The 27,565-nt window shown below is 39.4% G+C and overlaps 2 protein-coding genes across 5 annotated transcripts in view; both read left to right on the plus strand.

Moving 5' to 3' along the window:
* Nucleotides 1-21,213, plus strand: part of BCAP29 (B cell receptor associated protein 29) — a 55,652-nt gene extending 34,439 nt beyond the window's left edge. The window contains exons 7-9 of one of the 4 annotated variants that reach the window (XR_014139412.1): nt 6,416-6,516; nt 11,901-12,025; nt 20,256-21,213. Coding sequence is in view for 2 of the 4 variants with exons in the window: in XM_081800717.1 (XP_081656843.1) it covers nt 6,416-6,516; nt 7,992-8,069 (179 nt within the window). In the remaining 2 variants the exon portion in view is untranslated. Of the gene's footprint in view, nt 1-6,415; nt 6,517-7,991; nt 10,647-11,900; nt 13,042-16,332; nt 16,734-20,255 lie in introns of those variants that run through there. The other 3 variants (XR_014139413.1, XM_081800718.1, XM_081800717.1) reach the window with 3 other exon arrangements.
* SLC26A4 (solute carrier family 26 member 4) overlaps nt 11,908-27,565 on the plus strand; it is a 71,669-nt gene continuing 56,011 nt past the window's right edge. The window contains exon 1 of the mRNA XM_081800699.1: nt 11,908-12,025. The gene's annotated coding sequence lies outside the window, so the exon portion shown is untranslated. The remainder of the gene's footprint in view (nt 12,026-27,565) is intronic.

The following is a 27,565-nucleotide window of genomic DNA, read 5'->3' on the forward strand; positions in this document are numbered from 1 at the left end:
GTTCTTTTTTTCCTAGTTCCCTTAAATTTTTTTTTTTTTTTGAGGGAGGCCTGTATCACTATAAACTTCCCTCTTAGAATTGCTTCTGCTGCATCCTGTAGATTTTGGAATGTTGTATTTCCCTTTTCATTTGTCTCAAGTATTTTTTTATTTCCTCTTTGACTTCTTCATTGACCTGTTGGTTGTTTAGTAGCATGTTATTTAGCTTCCATGTATTGTGCTTTTTCCAGTTTTTTTTTCTTGTAATGTATTTCTACTTTTATACCGTTGTGGTCAGAAAAGATTCTTGATACGATTTCAGTCTTAAATTTATTGAGACTTCTGGGGTGCCTAGGTGAGTCAGTTGGTTAAACGTCTGCCTTTAGCTCAGGTCATGGTCTCGGAGTCCTGGGATCAAGCCCTGCATCAGGCTCCCTGCTCAGCAGGGAATCTGCTTCTCCCTCTGCTCCTCCTCCCCCAACCCCAGCTTGTGCTTGCTCGCTCTCTGTCTTTCTCTGTCTCTCTCTCTTTTTCAAATAAATAAAATCTTTAAAAAAATTTTATTGAGACTTCTTTTGTGGCCTAACGTGTAATCTGTCCTGGAGAATGTTCCATGTATACTTGAAAACAATGTGTATTCTGCTGGTTTTGGATGGAATGCTCTGTATATATTAAGTTGATCTGATCTAATGTGTCATTTAAGACCGTATCAGGCTCTGTGCTCAGTGCAGAGTCTACTTAAAATTCTCTCCCCGCAAAAAAATAAAATAAAATAAAATTCTCTCCCTCTCCCTGGGCCCCTCCCTCTCCCCCGCTTTTGTGCTCTCTTTCTCTAAATAAAAAATAATAATAAAATAAAAAATAAAGTCTGTTGTGTCTGATAAAAGTATTGCTACCCCAGTTTTCTTTTCATTTCCATTTGCATGAAATACATTTTCCCGTCCTGTCACTTTCAGTCTGTGTGTGTTTAGATGTGAAGTGAGTCTCTTGTAGGCAACATATAGATGAGTCTTGTTTTTTAATCCATTCAGCCACCTATGTCTTGATTGGAGCATTTAGTTAATTTATATTTAAAGTAATTATTCATCGGTATGTACTTACTGCCATTTTTAAAATTGTTTAATGGTTTTGTAGTTCTTTATTCCTTTCTTCTTGCTCTTTTCCCTTGTGACGTGATAACTTTTTATAGTGTTATGTTTGGATTCCTTTCTCTTTATTTTTTGTGTATCTAATACAGGTTTTTGATTTGTGGTTACTGTGAGATTCATGTATAACAACCTGTGTACATAGCAGTTTATTTTAAATTGATGATCACTTAAGCTTGAACAAATTCTAAAAACACTACATTTTTACTCTCCCCACCCCCAATATTTTATGTTTTTGACATCATGTTTTGCATCCTTTTATTTTGTGTATCTTTAACTAATTATTGTAGTTATAGTTTATTTACTACTTTTGTCTTTTAACCTTCATACTAGCTTTATAAGTGGTGGTTGATCTACTACCTTCACTATATGTTTACCTTTACCAGTGAGATTTTTTTCTTTCATATATTTTCTTAGTTCTAATTATGGCCTTTTCTTTTCCTCTTAAAGAAATCCTTTTAATATTTTTTGTAAAGCTGGTTTAGTAGTGGTGAACTCCTTTAACTTTTATTTGGCTGGGAAACTTTGTATTTCCCCTCCAATTCTGAATGATAACATTGCCAGTTAGAGTATTCTTGGTTATGTTTTCTCATTTCAGCACTGTGAATATATTGTGCCACTCTCTGCTAGTCTGCAAAGTTGCTGCTGAAAAATCAGCTCATTGCCTAATGGGGATCCCCTTATATGCAATTAATTGCTTTTCTCTTGCTACTTTTAAGATTCTTTATCTTTAGTTTTTGACATTTTATTTATAATGTGTCTTGGTGTGGATCTCTTTTGAGTTCATCTTGTTTGGGAGCTGTGCTTCTTAGACCTGGGAAGGTCCTCAGCTTAGGGAATTTTTCAGCTGTGATTTCTTTAAATAAAGTTTTATGCCCCTTTCTCTTTGTCTTCTCCTTCTGGGACCTCTATAATGTGAATGTTAGTACTCAATGTTGTCCCAGTGGTCCCTTAAACTATCCTCATTTTTAAATTCCTTTTTTTTTTTCTTTTTCTTCTTTTCTTCTCTGTTTTCTTTTTCTTTCTTTTTCTGTTCCATTTGGGGTTTTTTTTTTTTTTTTTTTTTTTGAGAGAGAGTGAGAGCACGCACGAGCAGGGTTGGGAGGGCGGTTAGGGACTGAGGGAGAGAATCTCATACAGGCTCCATGCCCAATGCAGAGCCCAATGCAGGGCTCAATTTCCCAACCCTGAGATCATGACCTGAGCCAAAATCAAGAGTCGGATGCTTAACTGACTGAGCCACCCAGGCACTGCAGTTTGGGTGATTTTCATTACCCAGATCACTAATCTTTTCTTCTGTATTATCAAATCTTCTGTTTATCCCCTCTAGCGTATTTTTTTTATTTCTGTTACTGTATTCTTCAGCTCTGATTGGTACTTTCTTATATTTTCTCTTTGTTGAAGTTCTCACTTTGTATTCACTTAGTCTTCTCCAGAGTTTGATAAGCATCTTTATGACCATTACTTTGAACTCTCTATCGGGTTGATTGCTTAACTCCCTTTCATTTAGTTCTTTTTCTGAGGTTTTGTCTTACTCTTTTGTTTGGAACACATTTCTCTTTCTTCTCATTTGGCCTAACTCTGTCTTTGTTTTTAGGTATTAGGTAGTTCAACTACATTTCCCAGTCTTTTTTTTCTTTTTCTTTTTCTTTTTGAAGTTTTTATTTAAATTCTACTTAGTTAACGTACAGTGCAATATTAATTTCAGGTTTAGAATCCATTGATTCAACACTTACATACAACACCCAGTGTCCATCACAACATATATTTCTCAGTCTTGAAGGAGTGGCCTTATGTAGGAGATGTCCTATGGGGCCCAGAAGTACAATCTCCTCTGGTCACCAGAACCAGGTGCTCCTGGGGTGTCCCCCATGTGGGCTGCATGTAACCTCCTGATGTGACGGGGCGGTACTGCCATGGGCACCTTGGTAGGTGGGTCTGGCTTCCAGCCCACCTGGCTGCATACCTGACCTTGACAGCTACAGATGCACTAGTGAGCAGAACTGACCAAGACACCAGTGGTTTGCATCCCCCGACTTTAGCAGTCTACAGGGCGGATTCCAGAATGGTGTCCGCCAGTGCCAATCAGCACAGCAGAACAAGACAGCAGAAATGGCTGCCGCCAGTGTCTAAGTCCCAAGGAGAGGCCCAGCTACCTCCTGTCTCTCCGGTAGGCATTTCAAGTTTAGTGAGTGGGTCTCCTTCACCTGTAGTCCATGTAATTTTGATCTGGTGTTTTTGTGCTTATTTCTGGGTCAAGTAAGTCTACATTAGAGCTCTTTAAGAGGATTTTTTCCCCGCTGCAATTCTTTTTCATGGACATATTCCCTATTGATTTGCAAAGCCAGGTATTTTGGAGGCTTGTCTCTTCTGTGCAGGATCTGAGGGTTTGCATACCTAATGTGGAGTTCAAATCTCTTACTCCTCAGGAAAATGTTCATTATATTTGAGATCCCTCTGTATCATAGAAAGCCACTCCTAGAATGTGGCTTTTTTCCTTAGTGAGACTATATCTCTGCTCCTTCTACCCATCTCAGTGCTGCCCCTTGTTGTAGAGGGTCTGTTCATCCTGTTTCTAGGTCCCCTTCAGAGGGAATTATTCCACATTTGGTTATAGATTTGTTGTCCATGGGAGGAGGTCAGCTCAGGATCTTCCTTTCTGGCAGGACCCTCTTGGACCCATGTTGGACCACCATTGGAGGCTAGTCAGATATTACTAAGTTGTAGAATCTTCTTTGTTTTTTACATACCAGAATCCAGGCTTTTAAACATTTTTGGTAAGGTCTTGAAATTAACACTGTGTTTCATATTTTCAAGTAGGCTCTAGGAAATGCCTTATAGATAACCCAAATTGAAGACTAATAAATAAATCTTCATGCTGTGGCTGTGGTTCCAGTGAAATCTAACCAGTATCAAAAATCTCTCTTCCATACCTAACCTATACTTTTACCAAGTGGCACATTAAATTTGTTAAATTTAGCCTTTAATACCTAACTTAGAGTTACAGATCTATAAAAGTAACATGGAGGAAATCATAATGTAGAGCTATCCAGTATGGCTACCCACTAGCTACACATGGCTATTTAAATCAAAATTTAATTATAATTAAGTATAATTGGGGCACCTGGGTGACTCAGTTGGTTAAGCATCCAACTCTTGATTTCAGCTCAGGTCATGATCTCAGGGTCCTGAGATCAAGTCCCACAACAGGCTCTGCACTCAGCATGGAATCTGCTTGAGATTCTCTCTCTCCCTCTGCCCCCCTTGCACTCTCCAAATAAATAAGTTAATTAATTAATTAATTAAAATATGTTTAAAAATTAAATTAAGTATAATTTAAAATTCAGTTCTTCAGTTACACTAACCACATTTCAAGTGCTTAATAGCTGCTTTTGGCTAGTGGCTGCCATATTACACAACACAGATGTTCTACATCTGCATTGTCCAGTAAATGTTCTACAGTATGGGAGTTTAATTTGACAACATTGTCTAGAAAGTACTTATACAAAAGCCACTTTAGTTGAAAGTGACTTATATATAAAAATGCCCATATGGTGGCTTTTCAAGAGGAAAGGTAATCAGATTGTTTATAAATAGAGCCTATAATTTCATTCCATTGTGCCTAAAAAGTGACTCTTACTTTATAAATCCCACTTTCTTTTACTAAAACTTCTACCCTAAAAGATTTACAAATGCAGAATTTCTTAAGACTACATATGCAGAATTATATGTGGAGTACGTTCAAGAGTCCCAGAATTTTTCCAGTCCATCTTGTGCTGATCTTCCTTTCTATACATTTGCTCACTAACTTCTCCATAATGTGCTGACTTAAATGTTTATGACATATATGTATATTTTTTAAACTTCTATCTAATCTTCTGTCTTAGACTGTAGCTCCTTGGTAGACAGAGGCTAATATAGAGCCATTTTTGTGTGTCATATTGAGGTAAAGCCTTTAAGTGTCACACACCCCTATATTTTTCAACTTTGTATAAGAAAGTGATTATCTTTGCTTTGAAGGAAATATGGCCAATCATCCCTTGGTGAGAATGATAAAATATTTTTTTCTCCCTCAATTTTTTTCAAAAGCATACCCTTCGAATAAATTCTACACTGTAATGCTTGAATCCAGGATGAATCAGGGAAAAGTTAGGAAGAGCCTAGAACATCTTATGCCAGAAAGTAAAGTACTCAAAAAATGATAGGGGCCTAGTCAGAAGATGTAAGAGCCAGCCTGACAGCGTTCCCACTAGCCGTATCTGGGAGGAATTAAGTATAATAATGAATTATAAACTGTTGAAAAAATAAGAACCTGTGAGTTCATACTGATGATATATGAATTAATAGATAGTTGGATGGATGGATAAGAAAGGAAGGCCCTTGTTTATAGTAGAATGCTGACTGATAAATGTGGATGAAATGGTGAAGTTGGAAAATCACCATTGTGCAACCATCACAATAAAGATTGATTTAGGCAAGAATTATCAGTGGATGCTAACTATAAGGGGAAAGTTTTGACAAGGAGCAAGATACTTACATAGTCTCGTCTTCCCACATACTGCTTCTTAGTTATAAGGAAGAAAATAAGTTTAAATTGGAAAAACCCGTGAGAGGCAGATTGGCCTCTGATTGTGATACCTTGACAGACATTCAGCATCACTTATGTCATATTTGTATATAAGTCGGATGCATAACCTGAATTTAATCATGAGGAAACATCAGACAAAACCAAAATGAAAAACATTCCATTTAAAAAAAAATGACCTATATTCTTTGAAATGTCAGTGTTGCGAAAGGGGAGAGGAATGCAGGGGGAAGGCTGAGGAACTATTCCAGATTAAAGGAAACCAAAGAAACATGACAATTTAATGTTAATCTTTGATCTAGGGCTGGATCTAGACTCGAAAAAAATGATAGAAAGGACATAATTGGGACAGTAGCCAAGATTGGAACATGAATGGTAGGTTAGATAAAAAGTATTATATTGATGTTAAATTGCCTACATTTGCTAACGATGCTGTGGTTATGTTAGAGAACACCTTTGTTCTTAGGAAATACACAAGTATTAAGGAGTAAAGGGGCATGAAGTCTCTAACTTATACTCAAATGGTTCAAGAAAATAATTGTGCGTGTGTGGAGAGAAAATACAGTAACAAATGTACCACATCTTAACAGTTGGTGAATTTGAGCAAGAGCTACAAAGAAGTTTTCTATTCAAGTCTTGCAACTTTTCTGTAAATTTAAAATTATTTCAAAATAAAAATTTAAAAATTCTATTCCATGTTTTCTAGCCCTCTCTAAGGCACAGAATGATGTGATGACAATGAGAATGCAATCAGAGCATCTTTCAAAAGAATATGACCGACTCCTGAAAGAACACGCAGAACTTCAGGTGGGTGACCTCAACTTTGGGGATCTAAGTTTTTTGAAATAATAATTACTGAGTAATTATTTGGGTTATTTGCCCTTCCCAAATCAAGAGGATGCACTCAGTCCTGGCTTCTTAAAAATGATCAAGGAAACCAGATTTTTACCTAGATGGTGAAGATGAGGACATTGCATGAAAATACAAGACAGTCATAGCATAGAGAATTACTGACATGCTAACATACAGCGTTCTAGTTTTAGTGAAATTTTAAGCCAAAGAATTGAGCCACAAAAGTGACAGCATTGAAAAACAGACTGGTTCTGTAAACATTTCATTTTGCCATTGGCAGTGTTTGCTCTATTCGTGACAGAATATAAGGTCAAAATTTGAAGTCCCACCTCACACTACTTCTGTCCCAGTGTTTTAGACATCTTGGGTCAAAACCTATGGCATTCAAATACATGATTTGCCTCCAACATGGATTTAAAGACAGAAATGGAAAAAACCTTTTTGTTATTAAAGTCACAGAGTCAAGGGATATCTATAGGTTTTCTTTCTCTTCCCCTCCAGCCCAGCAAGAGCCCGTGGCCTGCATTCATCCATGCTAAATGTGACTGTCGCTTCCCTCTTAATTTGGCAGCCCCTAATCTGAATTAATTTCCCAGCCACACTTTGACCACATGTGGGGAGAATTTGGGGGAAAGACCATTCCAGAGGCAGTCCTGGCCCCCCAGTTCCTCCTGAGATGATAGGCTGTGCTCTGCTGCTTTCAGTTTGGGTTTATCCTGAGAATTTGGCAGCTTTTGTGGCTTTCAATCAGGGCTTTTTAGCAATTACAGCTCTATAGTTACTTCACTATAGGAGAAGCCCTGGTCCCAGGACTCATTTGTGCCTTACTGGTCATTGTATCTCCAGGGTCTTGCACTGTGCCTGGCAAAAGGCAGGCAGGTACTATACTGATAGACCTTAGAGTCAGACCGACCTGGAATAACTCAAACTCTCATACTAACTAACTTTATGATCCAAGCAAGTTATGTTACCCCTCTGCAGCTCACTTTTCTTCATCTGTAAAATCAGAATAATAATAACACCTGGCCCACTGGGTTTTCAGTAGAATTAAATAGAATGTGTAGGGTACTTAGCGTTGTGCCTGGCTGGTAGGAGACACTCAAGAAATGATACCTATTAGAATTATCATTGTCATCATCAGCATACGTGCCTCTGTAGAACTTGTGCTGGAAGAATGACTTATTCTCAACCAGCCACTTTAGCCTTGATTTAGAGCCAGCCAAGAAGCAATCCAAAACACATTTGTAATCTAGTATTTTAGCTGAGTTGCATGTTTAAGTTAACTAACCTACTTTGACAATAGGGCAGTCCAGAGAAGGGCAGATACCCTGTGTGCTCAAACCTAGGACACCAAGAGCTCAGTTCACATGTTCTAGAGTAGGTGGTTAGATGTTCATCAAGACCACCCTTTCCCCATCTCTGAAACACAGGTCCTGAAATTGCTGACTTCACCATGGCCTGATGAGAATTACTCCAGAGCATGCTTCAAGATCCGCCATGGAAAGTGAAGGAATACTTCAGAAGCCTTTGGCCTAAAAATAGAACTTTTTCTCCCTTCCATTGGTGAGGTCAGGGTGTACTCAAAAGGATGATTGTCTCCCTGAATGGAGAAAGAAGAAGCAGGAATATTCCCTCATTTTCTTATGGCCAGTGGCCATCACTGAATGTCCCCGTTGTGGTAACAGCTAATGATCTCTTAATCCCTGAAGAGTATATGTGACAGTGAGACTCCCTCAACCCATTTTCTTTCCCCTCCCAGAAACCCCTTCTGTTGGGAGCTTATGCATTCTTGATAACAGATGTTAAAAAGTTGTTCGGAGTAACTCCTTCCCCAGAAAGAAGTTGTTACACCTGTTTCTTTGAAAAATGACGTGTCCCGGAAATGCCAAGTGCCACACTGAGAGTTGGGCCTTGATCACCAGTGCATTTACTTTCTTCTTTTATTTTTGAGATATGTAATGGGTGACATTTATTGAAGATGTGCCCTGGACCAAGCACTTCATTAATGGCTTCATATATGTTACTCTGTTTACTGTCATCATAGCCCACTAAGTTAAAATATTTTAATACCCAATTTTGTGCATGAGGAAAACAAGACCCAGAGGTGTTATATAATGTACCTAAAGTCACTGAACTAGAAGTTGGTAGGATTCAAAGCTGGATTCAAAAATCAGGAAATTTTTCTCCAGATCCCCCATCATTAAGAACTTTGCTGCTCGGTCTGTTCTGGTCATTGGACTGTGTTCTTGGATCCATTGTCTTCCTACTTCTGCTCTACTTGATCTCAGAGGGCTACATTTCCCAGCCCCCTGGCTCTCTTCTGGGCAGGTTCAGCAATGGGAGCACCAGTAGGAGACTGAAGGCAAGAGGGACAAAGCCAGGGATTTTTCCCACTCTCTCTGTTTCAAGTGGCATCTGCAGCAGCCCCATTTCTTTCCATGGTCCCAGTACCCAGTGGGCAACTTCCACATGGTGACCCTAGCTCCTGGGTCCATAACACTATCTCCTCCCTTGTCCCTCCAGCCCAAAGAGTGGTGGTGGTTCTGTGCTAATCATTGAGGTGTCTTACCACACTGCCCCATGTGTCTACTCTTTCATCACCTGTAAAACCAATTTCCCATAATAAATATCTGTTTGAAGAAAAAAAGACCTCTCAGCTCCATAGTTTGCCAGTTCTGTAAACCTCGGGTGGATGCTTTGACATCCCTGCACCTTGGCTTCTTCATTACTTAAATGAGGGTTATAATACCTTATGAGTATTAAACCAGATCCTGTACAGTACAAGAAGGCACTTTAAATATTTTTAAACAAGAAAAGCTCTATGTTCCCATAAGATGCTAGTAGTTATTTCTTGATTGGACACATTTTTTCCCTCTCACCCTCCATTGTCCATTGTGAGACCTTGTAGAAGATTCTGAGATTTAAGTGTCATTAAATGACTACCATTTTCTTAAAAGCGACTCATACACTTTGATATTCACCTTCTGAACTCTACTTAAGAAGCAAAAAAAATTGCTGTAGACCGTCTATAGTAAAAAGCTGTATCAACTTGGCGTTTCATGAATTTTACTTCTGTTGTCAAACCAACCTTAATAATTGAATTTTATCTTTAAAGTTCCTTGGGAAACTGAGCTTTCTCAATTTTGCACAGTTGATTTACTTTAAATAAAATAACCATAAAATGACCATTAAACTATTAAGGAAATAAAGGTGAAAGAGGGGAAAGCTGGTTTCCTTACCATAAATGAATCCCACTTTGCATTTTTAAAATCTGTTTGGATTTCCCCATCTGATCCCCTCCCTGTTATAAGCACTAAATAAATATTAGAAGACAATCCCTTCAGGATACAGTCTTTGCCTTTCCTTGTTTGCCCTGGCTCTCTTCTAGAAAAGAAAAAGCAAAACTAACTGAGGATTATGGGCAGCACAAAGCCATCAGCACTTGCCAGTTTTCAAATTTCATTTTGGAAAATCACCCTTCACTTAAGGGACTTATCCAGAATAACAGCTCCATTAAAGCAGTGATTTTTTTTTTTAATCTTCATGTCCACTTTTATTTTGGATAAGTACAAGATTATTTCCTTGTTTTTAATTAAGTATAATTAATATACAGTGTTATATTAGTCTCACACATACAATATAATGATTCAACAATTCTGTACGTTTCTCAGGGCTCATCACAAGTGTACTCTTAATCCCCATCACCTGTTTCACCCATCCCCCCACCCAGCTCCCCTCTGGCAACCACTGGTTTGTTCTCTGTATTTAAGAGTCTGTATTTTTGTTTGTCTCTTTTTTACTTTGTGCATTTGTTTTGTTTCTCAAATTCCACATATGAGTGAAATCATGTGGTGTTTGTCTTTCCCCATCTGACTTATTTTGCTTAGCATTATACTCTGTAGCTCCACCCATGTTGTTGCAAATGGCAAGATTTTGTTCTTTTTCATGGCTGAGTAATGTTCCCTTACACACACACGCACACACACACCATCATCTTTATCTTTTTGTCTATGGATGAACATTTGGATTGTTTACATATCTTGGCTCTTGTAAATAATGCTGCAATAAACAGAGGAGTACATGTATCTTTTTGAATTAGTGTCTTTTTATTCTTTGGGTAAATACCCAAAAGTGGAATTACTGGATCATATGGTAATTCTATTTTTAATTTTTTGAGGAACCTCCGTACTGTTTCCACAGTGGCTGCACCAGTTTACATTCCTACCAACAGTGCATGAGGTGTTTTTTTTTTTCTTCACTTCCTTGCCAACACTAATATTTCTTGTGTTTTTGCTCCTACTCATTCTGACAGATGTAAGGTGATACCTCATTGTGATTTTGATTTGCATTTTCCACAATGTGATGATAAGCATCTTTTCATGTGTCTGTTGGCCATTCATAGGTCTTCTTTAGAAAAATGTCTATTTTGGTCCTCTGCCCAGTTTTAATCCGATTATTTGAGTTTTTTGGTGTTGAGTTGCATAAGTTCTTTATATATTTTGGGTATTAACCCCTTGTCAGATATATCATTTGCAAATATCTCTTCCCATTCGGTAGGCAAAGCTGTGATTTTTACCTAAAGTGACAAGATACATACAAACATGTGAAAGTGGTACCTTATTCAAAATACCTCCTCTAATCCTGTTTTCTGATTTGGTTAATGTTAACATTGTTAAAGTTGCTCTGAAGCCATTACTGCTCAGCCTGAGCAAGAGCTTGGTGAACCTCTCATGTGCAAGCAGTAGCACTTCAACGCCATTTTATGAGGGTTTGTTTTTTTCTCAGTGTGGACTTTTGCTTTCTTAAGTGCAAATGATCTCTGAAGGTTCATTTCTATCCCATTTTCCTCCAGTTTTAAATGATATATTATAATCATCTTGTGATCAGCAAAGAGTATAATCTGAGAAGTCAGTTCTATTGGCAAATATCTGAAGACAAACACACAAAAAAGGCCATCCCATCTGGGGTTTGGGGGTCCCTTTATTCTTTCCTTGCCAAAAATCTTAATTGGGTTTGTAAGAGGAGAATTTGAGAAATTTTGTTTTCCTGGTATAACCTGTGAAACAAAAGCAAAATAGATTAAGGCAGGGAAATAAATGAACTTATCAAGAGTGTTATTTTTCCCCTCAACTTTTTTTTCAAATAAAACTCACAAACTTTGTAGTTTTTTTTAAGTTTGAGACTTTCTCAATCCATGTTTTCACATTTGATTATCCTCATAATTAATAACCATACACAGAAAAGATCATTTTTAAAAAATTCCTTGTCATATCTATGAATCTGTTTTTCACTCTTTGTTGTAACTACTTACCTAAGTCTTTTTTTTTTCCCCCCTGCAGAATTGTTCAGGGAAAGACAGTAAGAAGGGCCTGTGAACTTTGAAAGAAGATTGTGTGACACCATGTGAAGATCAGTTTGTTATCATGTTAGCCTCTAGAACATTTAAAATTCAGTTCGGAAAAAGGTACTATTTACAACCAGCCAATAATATTTTTAATGACACATCCAGGCTGTTATCATAACAGCATGGTAACAATATTTGATGATATTTCAGATCTATTATAAAGTCTGTATTCCAGCTTTCATGTAAAATGTAAGCATGATAAGCATGCTATTGAGATATCTCAATTGAGAGTAACACTGGTGTATGGTTGCTGTTTACCAATAAAAGGACAAATTTATAACCAGTTACTTCCAAAACTAGATTTTTAAGTTGATGAAACCATTAATAGCCTTAAAAGCTTTGATGAGTTTTCAGTAATGATAATAACCTATTTAATGAGATGATGACAATGCTGATATATTTGAAAATAGTATTCAGTATCAGCAAATTTGTTCATAGGGAGATTAAATAAGGTTAAATGATCAGAATTAACCACTGTATGTATAGGGAAGGGTCATAATGAGCAAAAAATAAAAACAGTGACCTTAGTTGTTTTTCATAAGCCTGATGATACTAGTTTACTCTTATAAGACAGCTATATTGATAATTATATTTTTGTTACTGTGCTTCTATATCTGTTGGACTGTTTTTGTTGACATTTGTGTTAATAATACATAATTAGTAGGTGTTACACCTTTTTGAGGTTCCTCTGGTATTGAAGTTTACATCTATTTGTATAACTGCCATACACTGAACTTAAAATTATTTTACAACAATGTGGAATTCTTGACTTAGAAAGCTAATGTACAACATATGCAAAGAGCAATGTTTCCCATCGCCATGAGAGTTACTAATTATACAAATATTACCTCAAATATACATACAGTGGGGTCACGGTTTCTCTGAGGTGTATCTGTATTCTGAAAACTAAATCTTAAATGCTATTTTTTCATTCATATTCCTTTAGAATCTCCTCTAGAACATGATAGTGATTGTAATAGTATTAATATGATTTAGGTTGTTCCAGTGTTTAGACATGAAAGTCATCTTCCTTGTCTCATAAAGACCTAAATATAAACAAAAATGGAAAATAATGACCAGAGTTTTTACTTTCCCAGTATCTGTTTCATCCTTTGTTGTTTATTTTCATTTTAACACTGACTTCATGCACATCTAATTTTGGTCATTGTAACATAGATGAAATGAGCAAATACATAAGAATTTTATTTCAGATAAAAGTCAGGAGCTGCTGCTAGAACACAGACATGCAGGAGACATTTAACAGGAGTGAGCTCTGGAATGAGACCATATGGGCTGACAGTGCCCTGAATAACAAGGAAGGGGAGTGCTCAAGTAGGGAACTGAATAGGGACAGCTCAGAGTATTGCCTCAGAAATAACAGAGTGGGTAAATATGAAGGTACTGGGCGTTTGTGATCCTGGCCTCCCAGGCACAGAAATCAAGTCTAGTGACAAAATAATAGAGAAGGAGAAGATCCATAGCTTTAGAGTTGGCAGAACTAAAATCGAATCCCAGCCTTACCACTAATTTAGCTGTGTGATTTTGAACAAATTATTCAAACTTGCTAGACTTCCATTTCCTCATCTCCAAAATAAGAATAATAACATTTAGGTCAGGATTATTATGTAAACTAAGATGCCACAATGATCCTCATAGTTTTTCAGACTATGCAGCAAGGGGAAAGCCTGAGCACCCTTTGAAGAGCATGAGGATTTGAAAGATTACCAGAAAGCACTTAAGCTTTAAAGTGTACGTTTAAGGGGCGCCTATGTGGCCCATTCGGTTAAGCGTCTGCCTTTGGCCCAGGCCATGATCCCAGGGTTCTGGGATTGAGCCCCGCATAGGGCTCCCTGCTCAGTGGGGAGTCTGCTTCTCCCTCTCCCTTTACCCCTCCCCCCTGCTAGTGTTCTCTTGCTCTCAAGCTCTCTCTCAAATAAATAAATTAAAATATTTAAAAAAAAAAATAAAGTTTATGTTTAAGTAACCTTAGATCTCAACCCTCCTCACCCCAGCCGCTTACATGCAGCCGCTCTTGTTGTCTTGCTCTACTTCTGTGGGTTGGTCTGGTTCTGCATTCTCATTCCATTGTCCACTGCCTTCTCGCCGTCCCTCCCTACTCTGCCCCACCACAGCTGAATGGCCTGTGGCCAGCACTATTGACAAGGCCTGTGGGACACACCATGCATTCGAATGCCTACTTTATACTGTGCAAATATAACAGTCCTCAGAAGCACTGACTTCAATATCTAGAATGGATTTGTCTAAAGTCCATGAAGCTCTTTTTCTGAACTTTCTTATCCTTTGGCCTATCTTTCCTAGAATTCTTGAAAACTCCATTTACAAAAATTCAATTTTCTTTTCTTTTTTTTTGCATTTCTTTCTCTAATCAATTTACTAAGTGGCGTTTTATTATTCCACAGTAGTGCTTTCCACCTTATTCGCTAAATAAACATGTCTTCCTCAGGATAGCCAAAGTGATTTCTAACACTGCAGTCCTGAAAGACAGCCCCCCAGAAATTATCCATGCCCTAATCCCTGGAAGCTGGAAATACTCTCTTCCATGGCATAAGTGAGTATTACTTTATATGGCGAACAATGTGATTAAGGATCTTGAGGTAGGGAGATTGTCCTGAATAATCTGGATGGGCCCTAAATATAGTCACAAACACACTTACAAGAAAGAGGCAAGGAAGATGTCCCCACACAGAGGAGAAGTCACTGTGACCACAGAGGCAGAGACTGGAGTGCTGTAACCACCAGAGCTAGAGGAGGCAAGGAACAGATTCTCCCAGAGCCTCCAGAGGGGACATGACCCTGCAGACACCAGTGAGACTGATTTTTGGACTTCTGGCCTCCAGAACTATGAGACAATAAAATTTTTTGCCACCAAGTTTGTGGTAATATATTACAGCAGCCTTAGGAAGAAACTAATACAGAACAAACAGCACAGATCTATAGTGGGCTAGACTGAACTTCACAATGTGTGGGAAGTAGACCCCCTTTAACACCACTTGGCCTCCCCAGTAGCTATTTGGGTAAATCAAAGATTGCCATAGGCAGCTGCTATCTTCGTTCTTTTTCTCCAGCAATTTTATTTCGCACTGTTTCCACTGCCAAACCAAGCCATCATCCTTTCTCACCTGGATGACTGTGACAGGTTCCTACTGGTCTCCCTGCGTTCTCTCTTACTCCTCTCCTAGTATGTGCTCTCGTGAATCATTATTCCCTACTTAAAGATTCCATTACCAAGACCTCACCAGGGTCCCCATTTCCTTCCAACCACACCTACACTCTGATTCTTCTTACGAGAAGCCAGCATCTTTTCTTTCAGGGCTTTTGAGCCCACAGTACATCCTGCATTCCAACCCGATCTGTCTTGACCTTATTTTATTTTCATCATAGCTCTTATCACTGCTTGAAATTATTTCACTTTTGGTTTCGTGTTGTCTCCTGCACAGTGACGAACATAGTTCCTACGCACAATAGAACAGTGTTTCTCAATTGGGAGTAGGGAAGTTGTTCCCAGGGACATTTAGCAATGCTTCAAGAGGTTTTGGTTGTCACAAGTAGGGGAATGGTCTGGTGGGTAGAGGCCAGGGATGCTGCTAAGCCCGCTCTACAATGCACAGGACAGCCGATACCCACCAAAACCACCCAAAATGTGAGTGTTGCCAAGGTTGAGACACCCTGCAATAGATGCTTATGGCCAGGAGTACTACCTGTACTGCAGTATCCATTCTCTCATTCATCTGTGGTAATAGATACCCCAGTATTTTTACACACAGCTACCAAGCACAAAGATGATATTTTCCGGTCTCCTTGTAGGCAGAAATAGAAAGGAATGTCACGTGATAGCAATTTCTTTTTTTTGCTTCCTCCATCTGCTACATGAAACACAGATGTCACCATCTTAGACCATGAGCTTAAGGCCATACAAGCGAAAGCAACAAGGTAGGGCACCTGGGTGGCTCAGTCAGTTAAGCGTCTGCCTTCTGCTCAGGTCATGATCCCAGAGTCCTGGGATCAAGTCCCACATCAAGCTCCCTGCTCAGTGAGGAGTCTGCTTCTCCCTCTGCCCTTCCCCCCCACCCCCTGTTTGTGCTCTCTCTCTCTCCCCTTATCTCTCACAAAAATAAATAAATAAAAATCTTAAATTAAAAAAAATAATAAGCAACAAGGTAGAAGGATATTGTGTCCCTGAGATGTGTCCCCAAACACCATACCTCCCCTGGATTGCTGCTCAGTAAATAGTTGAATAGATGAATGACATCCGATATTTTTAATGCATTGTCTGTAGACATGAATAAAATCCGTTTGTTGGATATAGCACAAAACCATCAACTTTTTTCTTTCTTTCCTACTTGCAGAGTCTCATCACCCCTGCCTTTTACATTAGGATGATTTTAAATCATATCCTCTACTTTCTCTGCGTGTTTAACTTCATTAGTCCAGCGGTAGCTTGCAGTGTGCCCTCACAGCATCTGTGCATTTCACTCTGATGGTTTACAAGAGAAGCAGACCTCTGGTCCATTCATAGCTCTTTTCTCTACTGTGACTCTTGCCACAAGGTGAACAAACTCCACAGAAACAAGAGCATTCTGCTACATCATGGATACACATGTAGCACATAGGGGCTTGAGGTATAATTATGGAAATTAGGAAAAAATTAGGTTCCTACAGAGTTCTGTTCTTGGTGAGCACCCCTTTTCCTAAATTTGAACAAAGAGCATATTCGAAGTTTTGGCTTTGCCCACCCCACCCCCCCAAACCAGATGCCTTCCTGGTTAGCCAGGTTTCTCCAGAAAGTTATCGCTTTTCCAGAAATCTTTGTTCTTCCTGAAGCACCACCCATGGTAAAGAGTTTTATTGTCGTTCTTCCAAGGGCTGACAATTTCCTGGAACACAAATAACTGCAAGACCATCACTTCTAAGCCAATGGCTCCCTGAAATAACCCTCCCCAGGGGTTTGCTTCCTGAACATTGTTTTTATTTAAGTTTGCTTGTTTTCTCTTGAAACAAGATAGATGGCAAATATAGAAAGCATGAAGATTACAGTTAGCAGTTTGGTTAATGCTCTTCCACACATATACCTACACATGTTTACCAAAATGAGATTATACCATACATACTATTTGGTGACCTGCTTTAATTCTGCACACCCCGCCCCCTTTTCAGTGAGTATTCTAAACAACAGGATTCTCCAACAGGACCTTTAATAGGGCATATAAACATCACTTGAGGGGTCAGGGTTTCTTCAGACTACATCAAGTCATACTCACTACTACCACTGAGAATTGCTGACTTGGAGGTGCCCAGCTGGCTCAGTCAGTAGAGCATGCGACTCTTGATCTCTGGGTTGTGAGTTCAAGCCCCATGCTGGGGGTTGAGTTTACTTAAAAAGAGAGAGAGAGAAAGAATTGCTGACCCAGGCAATGAGTGTCAGTGGTGGGGCCAGGCAGGAAGTACCCAGGTATGAGGGCCCCAAATGGGGATGAGACCCACTGTCCTATGACATAGAGCATTTAACTTACCCACTCTTGTTGGCCATTTCATGGGACTCTTTATTGGCAGGAGATACTCTAGAAGCAGTAGAGCATCATGACTACATGCATAGACTACCTGGGATCAAATCCCTCCTCCTTTGTTACCCACTTTGAGTCTCAGAATCTCCACCTGTAAAGTGACACCAAGACTCCACCTCCTGAACTGGCCAAGAGAAATGAGTGAGATGAAGCACATAAAGAACTTTCTCTGGCAATAAGCAACTCTGAACATCATACAAAAACTGGTACCTAGTGGTAAATTGCCCCCATTTAAAAAAAAAGGATACTGTGAAAGAAGAATTAATAAATACCTTTTAAAAGTGGATGCCCTTGTTCTACGTATGACAAGGTACCATGGGGCAGTTGAGGACGCCTTTTCCTAACAACTAGGAGCAGCCGTTCCCCTGCCGCCCCAGACAACACAGGCTGCCTGTCTGCTGAGGAATGCAGTAAATGCTTGCTTCTTTGGATTGATTTCATTTCAATTCTAATGTGTCAGATTCTCTTCCGATGACTCTTCCCATTCTTCTCTTTAGAGTGTGTCCTGTTATCTTAAGATCATGACAGAATCAGCTACAGTTTTGACCAACTTTCTTAAAATATTAATTAGTAAGTCCCTATTCGTGGGCACTAACATACTTCCCTTCGGATCTCATTGGCAGAGTTGATGTTGTAGGAGGCCCTGGTGTACGGGGTTCATCAGCCTCTTGAACCTTAGCTACCACTCCTTTCTTTTTTCCCACTGATTAAAGTGTGTGTGTGATGTTTTTAACTCTTCTTTACAAAGAAAATGACAAAAGACACAGGTGGATCTAGGGTTTTGGGGGGCCTGGAGCAGATACAATTTGGGGAGTTTTCTGTAAGAAAAAGAATATAAAATTACCAGAGCAAAATTAGGTTGAACATGAGAATTTATTCAGAATGAGAACAGAAATCACAACAAATTGCTTGAAACTTGACAATCTAGATTGCCTTCTTCTAAGGTCTCTGGGTGATTTAGGAGTGCTTCCTGGATGCACACCAGCTCTTTCTACCTAAAACACTCTATAACTTCAGTGTCCTGAGGATTCCTATGTACTTTAAAAGACCCAAAGCTTAAACTTCATTAACTCTAAATCTAGGCATAAATCTATCTCTAGTAAGAAATGGGAAGGCAAAAATAATGTAATCAGCTTGCTGAAACTGTCAAAATTTAAAGGCTATAAATGACAATCACTTATTTTATAAGAGGTATACCAGTTTCCTGTTACTGCTGTAACACATTACCACAAATTTAGTGACTTGCAGCAACAGCAATTTATTCTCAACAATTCTGGAGGTTAGAAGTCTGGAATGAATGTTATGGGACTCAAATCAGCATCAGCAGGGCTGGTTCCTTTTGGGGGCTTTAAAGAAGAATCTGTTGCCTTGCTTTCTCCAGCTTTACGGTCCTCTGCTGCCTGCATTCCTTTGCCAACGGCCCCTTCCTTCACCGTCAAAGCCAGCAATGGCCAGTCAGTCTTCCTCATCCCAGCTTACTCTGACATTGACCTTCTGCTTCCTTCTTTCTCATTTAAGAACCCTTGTGATTAGGGGTGCCTGGCTGGCTCAGTCAGTAGAGTGTGCGAATCTTGATCTCTGGAATCTCTGGGTCATGAGGTCAAGCCCCATGTTGGGTGTGGAGCCTACTTAAAAAACAAAACAAAACAAAAAACAAAACCCTTGTGATTATATTGTATCCATCCAGATAATCCAGGATGATCCCTTTATCATAAAGTCAGTTGATTTGCCAATTTAATTCTATCTACTACTTTAATTCCTCTTTGCCCTGTAACTTTACCTACTTCCAGTTTCTGGGGATTAGAATATAGTCCTCTTTGGGAGGCCATTAGTATGATGTCTACCACAGTGAGGAAATTATTTGAGTGCCAAGTACTTTTTTTTTAAGAAGTCCCGAGGCCCAATGTGGGGCTCAGACTCGCAACCCCAAGATCAAGAGTCGCGGGCTCCTCCAACTGAGCTATCCAGGTGCCTTGTGAGTGCCAAGTACTTTTGAAAATGTATTTTTGCAATCAGATTCCTGTAGCTTTTTATTGGTTCTCGATTTGGAGAATTTTTACTTTTCATTAGACGATCTGTGAGGGAAGCCAGAGCACAATTGTAGGTTTCCGAATGAAAAGGGAGCTGGTACTCGAAGCTCAACACGCCCAGAAGTCTGCTGCTTTTGGTTTTTCTCCAGTTGAAGGCAACTGCAGAACTCCCCAAATACTAGAAAATACCAGATGTAGGATTTTCACCTAAGAAAGCAGCATTGCAAAAAGATAGCTGATTGCACACATGCTTTTACTCTCTCCTACACTGCACTGAAACTATAGTAAAGGGTTTTTAAGGCATAAACCTACAGGGATAAAGTGAGCATGACAAGAAACTTTGTAAAGGCTGCAGAGCCGATGAACAAGTGGGACTGAGGTACTGGCTATACTGGAACTCAGGAAGAATGAATTCTGCTTCCTCAGAGGGGAAAGCTGAGACCAGAGTGCGTTGAAGCCACCGAATAGTCAGGGCTTGGGGATCGGCCCAGCTGGTTCTGACAAAGGAGGGCAGATCCCTAGTAGATGCCCCTCTCTCCCTGCAGACTCCTGTGTGACGAGCCTCCCTCACCCTGGCACACAACAGCTTTCATCTTCAAAGAGGGGAAAGCAGAACGTCTGTCTAATCAGTGGAAAGCAGAGGAGTTAAGTAAACGACGTATACATGCTGTATTGCAGAACTTGTTCAACCCGGCACGACAGGAGCCAGTCTCTTACTTCCAAGCAGAAGACCAAACAAGCCTTTCTCCAGATGGGCATCTGTTAGACGCAAGATAAAGACCTAACGATGTCGACAAGGGTGATGACGTCAGGGCTTCCCCACCCAGCAGCGGCCAGCTCACTGGACAGGATATCACACCCACTCGGAGCCCCCAGGCAGCTCTGGAGGCCCCAACTTTGAAGTAAGAGCAGGCACTCAAGCATGAGGAGAATCTGAGAAAAGCTCAGATATGAATACATAGAGACCAAAAAATGAACAGGAAAAAAATGTGGTGAAAATAGAAAACGTACAGGAAGAAGAAAAGTACATTTAAAAAAAAATAACTAAACCCTTAATGTCTTCAGAGAAGACATGGGTTCTTATTTCATTACCCTTATGAAATCAGAATTGGAAGCTATAAGACATTTCTTGAAGAAAGTAAAACAGAGTCCTTAGGAAAAAATAGAAAAAGGGCCCACCAAATCCCTAGCATGGTGCCTGAAAATAGACCCACACCACTGAACCGAGTTCAAAGGGAAGATTGTATAAGTTTCCGGTGAAAAAGCTGTTTAAAAAAAAACCACAGGCCCAAAATGGTGTCACTTAGGTTAAGGCCCCAAACCTGTATACTAAGACTTAATACCTAGCCTAACTGCAGTTTCGACTCCACAGAAATGTAACCTTTAACCAGTCCACCTGGGAATTTCCTGGTCAGCACTAGAAGTTTACTGATAGACCCCTCCCCCTCTGCTCCCCTTAGGAGGGGGACCTTGCCTAAAACAATGGATCCTTTGCTAATAATTTCCTTTTATCTGCTCCCTCTCTACTTTTAAAAACCTTTCCCTTCCTGTAGCCCCTTGGAGCTCTCCTCTACTTGCTAGTTGGAATGCTGCCCAATTCATGAATCAATTAATAAAGCCAATTAGATCTTTAAAATTTACTCTGTTTAATCTCCCCTCTACTTGCTAGTTGGGATGCTGCTCAATTCATGAATCAATTAATAAAGCCAATTAGATCTTTAAAATTTACTCTGTTTAATTTTTGTTATTGAACAAATTAAAGGTGAAAGGGTCTGAATGTGTTCAGATTTCTCCAAAGGAACTCTGGAAGAGAGAAGACAATAGAGCAATGCTTTCAAAATTCTGAGGGAAAATTATTTCCAATCCAGAATCCTATACTCAATCACATTATAAATCAACTATAAGTAAAGAATAGAGATATTTTGGGGCGCCTGGGTGGCTCAGTTGGTTAAGCGACTGACTGCCTTCAGCTCAGGTCATGATCCTGGAGTCCCAGGATCGAGTCCCGCATCGGGCTCCCTGCTCGGCAGGGAGTCTGCTTCTCCCTCTGACCCTCCCCCCCCTCATGTGCTCTCTGTCTCTCTCATTCTCTCTGTCTCAAATAAATAAAATCTTTAAAAAAAAAATAAAAATAAATAAAAAAAAAAAGAATAGAGATATTTTCAGGCTTGCGAGTTCTCAAAAACTTTACTTCCCACACATCCTTCATCGGGAAGCTAGTGGATAGAGGATGTGCTCCACCTAAAGGATGAGTAAACCAAGAAAGAGGAAAATGGGAAACAGGAGAAGAAGATGAGCACAGGGGACAGACAGAGGGAACACACAGGATGACAGGAAAGGCAGATTTCTAGCTGTGAAGCTGTTCAGATGACCCTGGGAAAGGGTCTATTTTTCAAGATGAAGTTAATCAAATGCTTGATGTGAATGAACATATGGAACATAATGAACATATTGAAAGGAAACTCCCAATTACACTGGAGGAGGGTTTGGGGTTACATTAGTGATATGTGTTAGTGGTCATAGAAAACTAAGCAAATAACACAAGATAAACAGAAAACCAAGACAACTGAAATTAAGGGATCACCAGAAAGAAAAAAAAAGTCCAGGAAGTAAAAAGTAATAGCAGCTTACCACATAGTTCCTTTGTGAATAGAAAACATAATTTTAATAACGTGAATAGTCACTATAAATCTAGCCAAAATTATGGATAGGTGGAGAAATGCGGTATGCAGGGGTTTGGCAGTAGTGGGAACAGAGGAAACAGAGCTAAATCTTCATCTCACCTGGTGAGAAAACTGGAAAAAACAAAACCAAAAAACCAGAAATGCATGAATACAATTTAGAGATGTGGACATACACATCAAAGCATCAGCTACAGGATTTGAAATGTGGTCACCTTTGGGAAAGAGAACCTGGCAGAAGGAGCTGAGGATTGCTATTTATCTTATTCACCCTGTAAAACGAGTTGATTCTTCCCACTGTAACACTGATAAAATTAAAATTAAAAAAATGTTTTTAAAAGAAAGCAATATTACTGAGTGAAGAATCCTATTCTACTTTTCTGGAAATACTTAGATTCAGATTAATGAGATGGTTTATAAAACATTACGAGCTCTTTAGAAGAAAAAAGCCTTATTTAGATTTCTTTATATCGGTCCTCAGCTCGTATTAGCATTTCCATTTATCCCCAGTGTAATTATATTAACATTACATTAGCATATGACTGCCTTTTCCAGAACTCTAATTAAGATTTTAAATAAGATGTATACCGGTGGGAATCTCTCATTCACCCACGTTAAACACCTTTCCTATTTGATTATAATTCCACTTACTAATTCCTTCTGGCTTTTGTCTTCTAAACAATTTTTGATTTTTATGACCCGAATGCAATTTGAACTGGTCCAGCAAATGGTTTACAAGGCCCAGGTGTAAGATAAATTGGCAAACTGAATAGAAAAGAAGACAGCCATTGGGTAGCGATCAAGGTTACCCCAGCTGATCTGTTTATTAAAAGAACCGTGCTATGAATTTTTTTTCCAATTCATTCTAAGTATTTTTTAGGCACCTACTCTACACTGAGCATTATGCCAATAATAACGGCCAACATTTGTTAGTCCTCACCATGTGCTAGGTTCTAATTGCTTTACCTTCTCCGCATCATTTAATTACTGCAGGAACCCTATGAAGTAAGTACCATTATTATCCCAAATTTGCAGGCAAGGAAAATGAGACATGGAGAGATGAAGTATGTTTCCTGAATTCCTTAGGGAATGGCTGAGCAGGGACTCAAACCCAGAATCCACACTCCCAGTCAGTGCTGCATATCCTCTCCCATGGAGGAGACCACAAAACCAAAGAAGAAAGACAAAGAAATTAACCACGGAGCACTTTACTGTGGTCTAGAAAATTCTCTTACTATACTTAATTATCACAACAATGTGAAGAATGATTATTACTTCCTTCTATTTGTGAGATTGATTAGGAAACGTGCTCAGAATCACAGAGATAAGCTTCAGCCCTTAAGAAACTTATTTCTACTGGGGGTTAAACACACAAACACAGAAGGAATTGGCACAACCACAAGATGATGTCAAATGTGTGCGAGGAATGAAAGTATAGAAAGAGCTCCACAGAAGGAGCATTCAACCCAAGGGAGATGCTGGTGAGGTATCCTAGTGAAGGCTTGATGTGTTGATTTGGGGCAGACACAGGAGGAATGAAGAGCATTGTCCCTGATTTTTGTTCTTTGCTGTAGTTGCAATTTTCCTCTTTTTTGTAAATGTTTATTTTTTTACAATATATTGGCTTTCGTGTTGACAAAAGTCATTTCCAGATTGCCCTCTTTTTAGAGGAGTTTCAAAGCAAGAACAAATCCCTATGTTTAGGAATGGTATGAATGGGTGAAAGAACAGAATATGGGAACTCAAGAGGAGGGAGACTGTTCTCTGCAGGTTAGAGAAGGCGAAGGAGGGGAGATACTGGGAGGTAAAGAGATGAAAGGAAGCTAAGAGTAGTTTAGGAAGGAGAGTGATTTTCCCTGAGGCGAGTCTGTTTTGAGATAGGACCTGGATTCAAACCTTCGGGGGCCAGACCACTGACCAGTATGGTCTTGGAGAGGCTTTCATAAATAAGATGCTGCCACTTGCCTTTTTTTTCTTTTTCTTTCTTTTTTTTTTTTAAAGAATGTCAGAGGTGTAGGTGAGAAGAAAGAAGAAAAGTCTCTTAGCCAAGACTTGTGCCAGTCCCCTCAGATAAGTGGCACATTGTCTCAATCCAGGGAAGTATTGCTACTGCTTAGCATTTGGGACAGAGCCAGTGGTGACGCTCAGCAAATATGGGTTCCATCTACTTGCGAATAATTGCCTCTACATCTTGTGACATCTTCCATGGACTCTGCAATGAAAATCAATTATAATCCCTTTTGGTGGGAGAAACTAAATTAGAAAGAAAAATGATTAGAAACAGAAGGCAGCTTGATGCTTGTGATGCCAGATTTGTTCAACATGTGATTCAAAAGCCGTGGATAAGTTTTTCCTGGCCATTCTCCCAATCAACAACCTTTAGCTTACTTAAAAGCCAAAATCCGTGACTCAAAAGAGCGTGCTAGGAAGAAATTTTTGACAGATAAAATTAGCTATTCCTGGCAACATCAAATAACATATATACATACACTCACGTACCTTTTTTTGAAATGAAGCTCAAAATATACCAAGATCTAACTCAATCTACTCCCTAGGCTCCAAAACTCAATTATAATAGCTAACGTTTATCAAGGGCTTACTATGTGCCAGGCATTGCATTTAATTCTCACATCAACATTATGAGTTAGGTACTATTCTCATATACACTTATTTTAAAGGTGAGGAAATTGAACCAAAGGGAAGCTAAGTAACTGCCCACAGGTAGAAAATGACAGAGCCATTTTCAGTCTGGACAACTGCAACTTCAGACAGTCTGACTCCAAGGCACTCCTGATAAAGTCTTTGCCTTCCAGGAGGTTATAGCCTAGTAGTGGGTTCAGACAAGCACCCTTCAGTGTGGTAAGTGCATGCATATTAAGAGTGCTAAGGGGCGCCTGGCTGGCTCAGTCGGTCGAACAAGCGACTCGTGATCTCAGGGTCATGAGTTCAAGCCCCACAGTGGGCGTGGAGCCTACTTAAAAAAAAAAAAAAGTGCTAAGACCTATGTAGGAAGAACATCAACCCTGGCCTTTGGCTATTAGGGAAGACTCCAGGGAGGACTCCATGAAAGGGGCACCTAAACCAAGACAGAAGCTAGGGATGGTGAAAAGGGTCCCAAACGGAGGAAGAAGCAAGCCTCCAAGGCAGAAAGAGCTCACTCGGTACCATGGGTGCATAAAAGAAGAGGGTGATAGAGAGCCATTTTGAGAAATTTTAAGCTAAGGACAAACCTGACCAGATACGCATTTCTAAAACTGTTACTGGCTGGTTTGAAGGATATCTTGTGAGTAGAACAAGAAGAGAAGCAGGGAGAACTATTAGGGTGCCTTTGGGGTAATCCTGGCCTAAACCCAGGCAGTAGCAGTAGAGATGGAGAGAACCAGAGGAACTGGAGAGTTATTTAAAAAGTAGACTTGACAGCAGAATGACATCAAAGGCATCAAAGAAGACTGAATTAGGAGGTGTCCTAAGTTTCTGCCTTAGGCAACTGAATGGATGGGATGCCATTCACAAAGATGGGAAATTCAGGAAGAGCAGCAGATGAAAAAATGGGGTTGAAAGAAGATCATTATTTCCATTTTGACCATGTTGAGGTACTCATGCAACATACAAGTTCATAGGGGGATCATTCTTTATGAAAGAATAATTCACGTGAGTCCTTTTAATCACCCAGTTGCCCTAATATATTTTTCCCCTAATATATTTTTAAAAGCTTGAGTCACAAAATTTTTTTTTTATAAAGATTTTATTCATTTATTTGAGAGAGAGAAAGTGAGAGAGAGCACAAGATGGGGAAGGGTCAGAGGGAGAAGCAGATTCCCTGCTGAGCAGGGAGCCCGATGCGGGACTCGATCCTGGGACTCCAGGATCATAACCTGAGCCGAAGGCAGCCGCTTAACCGACTGAGCCACCCAGGCACCCCGAGTCACAAAATTTTTAATAGAACTTTTTCATCTAGTAATCCACAACTATTAAGACATATATATATGTATATATATATACAATTTATCTTATCACTAGGGAATTTCAAACATCATATTAGTTCTTTTTAAATGATTGACAAACTACCATATGGCTATTATTTAAAAAAAATAATACAGTACAAAATAGCGTACAACAAAAATAAGTCTCTTTATTAGTATGAACTTATGTTAAGCTTAATAGAGATACAGATGGTTACATATAGAAGTACTATAGGTATGTTTATATACATATTTTATAATATGTAAAATGTTACCTAATATTATTTCATAATACACACATGTATTTCTTTGCTCTATCAGCAATGCCATCCCAGCAGCAATGAGCCCACCGACTGCCCACATCTTGGTTTCTAATACTGTTTCCCAATAAAAGAAACCGGGTGGGCTTCCTTAGAGAAATGGCAGATTCAAGGACTGATACAGGAAATATACAAGATAAGCCTGGAGGGGCTCCTGGCTGGCTCAGTCAATAGAGTATGTGACTCTTGATCTAGGGGTTGTGAGTTCAAGCCCCATGTTGGGTGTAAAGATTACTTAAAAAAAAAAAAAAAAAGATAAGCCTGGAGCATCTTACAGTGCCAGAAAGTAAGGAAGTGCTCCAAAAACCAAAATGAAAACCACCCTACGTTGATGGGGACATGTCAAAGGGGCATAGGAGCCAAATGAAAGAGCTTTCAAGGCCAAACCTGGAGTAATTTGATGAACAAAATAAAGTAGTATTAGATTCTAATACAAAGGATAAAAGAGTCATGATTCCATACAGACATAAATAAATAATTGAATAAATGAATAAATGGAGGGGGCTGACACAAATCTCTGTTACAGAAGAACTCTAAGTAATCTATGTAGATACTCCACCCTCACGGAGATGGAGGTTAACTCCCCTCTCTTAAGTGTGGGCTGCATATAGTGACTTCTTTTCAAAGAATACGGTTATAGAAAAGGGGGTAGGGTAGGAGAGAGTCACTTTACAGTGGAGAAACCTAATAGGTGATCAAGCTCAATACCCTATCAACAATGATAAGTCATATTGAAACTGTGTATCTTTGATATGATAAGATAAAAATGTCTCTTGCCCTGTGTGGTTTTCCTCCCCCCAGAAGCATAACACCAGTCTAAGTATGAGAAAAACCGGATAAATGCCAGCTCAGAAGTAGCCTACAAAATACTTAGCCAGTACTCCTCAAAACTGTCAAGGTCATCAAAAACAAAGGAAGTCTGAGAAACTGTCACAGCCAAGAGGAGCCTAAGGAAACAAGAAGACTAAATGTAATGTGGAACAGAAAACTAACGTTTGGTAAAAACCAAGGAAATCTGAACAAAC

Source organism: Leptonychotes weddellii, chromosome 12 (genome assembly GCF_054177405.1).
Source record: "Leptonychotes weddellii isolate Sample4059 chromosome 12, ASM5417740v2, whole genome shotgun sequence".
NCBI lineage: Eukaryota > Metazoa > Chordata > Mammalia > Carnivora > Phocidae > Leptonychotes > Leptonychotes weddellii.